Source organism: Myotis daubentonii, chromosome 1 (genome assembly GCF_963259705.1).
Source record: "Myotis daubentonii chromosome 1, mMyoDau2.1, whole genome shotgun sequence".
Taxonomy (NCBI): domain Eukaryota; kingdom Metazoa; phylum Chordata; class Mammalia; order Chiroptera; family Vespertilionidae; genus Myotis; species Myotis daubentonii.
Genome location: NC_081840.1, coordinates 60,437,796 through 60,439,377, shown reverse-complemented (window position 1 = coordinate 60,439,377; position 1,582 = coordinate 60,437,796). Strand labels below are relative to the sequence as shown.

Here is a 1,582-nt window from a genome sequence, read left to right as displayed (position 1 = left end):
CCAGGCATATGCCCTGACCTGGAATCGAACCAGGGACCCTTTGGATCCAGCTAGGGCCATATTTGGTTTTATATTGAGCATATAGAGCTACAGTTTTATGTGTCCACAAAGGCAGCTCTGTAATTGCTACAATAGAAGTAGCATCTCCACTGCTAATTTGATCCTGATTCATATCTAATGTTTTCAAACGTCTTGTGAGTTAAGTCAAGAGGGCTTGAAAAATGCCAGATTTTATAAAACAATTACCTGCTCAATATCACACATTGACAAAACTAAACTGATTTCAATTTTGTATCTAGGCCAAGAGGTGACTCCAGCTGGAATTCTCAAGAGCCACAAGGATGTGACAGTGAATAATGAGTAGTTCCTACTGTGGCAACTCTTCAGCTAAGATGAGTGTCAACGAAGTATCAGCTTTCTCATTGACTTTGGAGCAAAAAACTGGCTTTGCTTTTGTTGGGATTTTGTGTATTTTCTTGGGACTTCTTATTATCAGATGCTTCAAAATCCTGTTAGACCCGTATAGTAGCATGCCTTCCTCTACATGGGAAGATGAAGTTGAAGAGTTTGATAAAGGGACATTTGAATATGCACTTGCATGACAGTTCCAGCTTCATGGTTTTTAGTGTTGTGCTCTTGGGACACGTGGTGAATGCAACTGTGATTACCTTGAGTGTGCTGCTGGAGAGAGGCTCATTTCAGTCACTAAATTCAATAAACATGCGTGGTTAATTTATCCACTTTGCTGTGTGAATGATAAACCATCGTTGGGTTTCCTCACTTTCTTCTATCCCCTAATATTGAGGTGTCTAATGAATAGGGTAGAAGGATCCATCAACCATATACATCATCTTTATTCTTATCTCAAACATCAGCCTTAAATCCCTGCCTCCTTTTTGTGCTAATGGACTCTGCTAGGGGCTTCCTGCTTCTGCCCCTCTGCAATGCCACGGCACCCTCTCCACATTCCCAACTCCAGCCCACTTCACATTAGAGAATCAGGTGTCTTAAACATAAGGGGCCCTCGGTCCAAAGGATAAATCGAATATGATTTTCCTAGTAATAGCCATTGGTCAAAAATATTCACAGATGAGAAAAACTTTCACAAAACTAATACACAAACCTATAAATAGCCACAGGCCCTGAAGATCCCCAATTATCACAGTGTCCTGACCCTTCTAATTATTCTCCTTCTGGAATCTCTTACAATAAAACCCCTTAGCTTGAGATCCAAACCAGACCTGCTTCAAACTGCTACTTCCTCCTCCTCCTCTCCCTTTTTAAATTAAATTTATTGGGGTGACATTGGCTAATACAATTATATAGATTTCAAGTGTGCAATTTTAGCTTTCATGTGTTGTGCTGAGCCAGCTCAGCTAAGGTTCACAAGCCTGAGTGAGGGCGGCGAATGGATGAAGAAATAACAGACAAAGAGAATAAGCTGGGTCTCTAGGTGGATCTTCCTGTGCCTGGCTGAGGCCACAGAGAGAGATCCAGAGGCAAGCTGAGCCTTTATTTTACAGCCAGACGTAAACAAAGTAGTGGTCACCATAGTTACAATGTTCTTGTGAGTTTCACTTGT

At 41.4% G+C, this 1,582-nt stretch overlaps 1 protein-coding gene across 1 annotated transcript; it reads left to right on the top strand.

Moving 5' to 3' along the window:
- The first annotated feature begins 307 nt into the window (after positions 1-307).
- CTXN2 (cortexin 2) lies at positions 308-681 on the top strand. The gene has a single exon (XM_059671855.1). It carries the CDS (start codon positions 357-359, stop codon positions 600-602), a length of 246 nt encoding a protein of 81 aa, XP_059527838.1. The 5' UTR covers positions 308-356; the 3' UTR covers positions 603-681.
- Positions 682-1,582: the final 901 nt, after the last annotated feature.

What these genes read in the sequence shown, in the direction of transcription:
- CTXN2 (XM_059671855.1), top strand. Translation starts at nt 357, where the DNA reads ATGAGTAGTTCCTACTGTGGCAACTCTTCAGCTAAGATGAGTGTCAAC.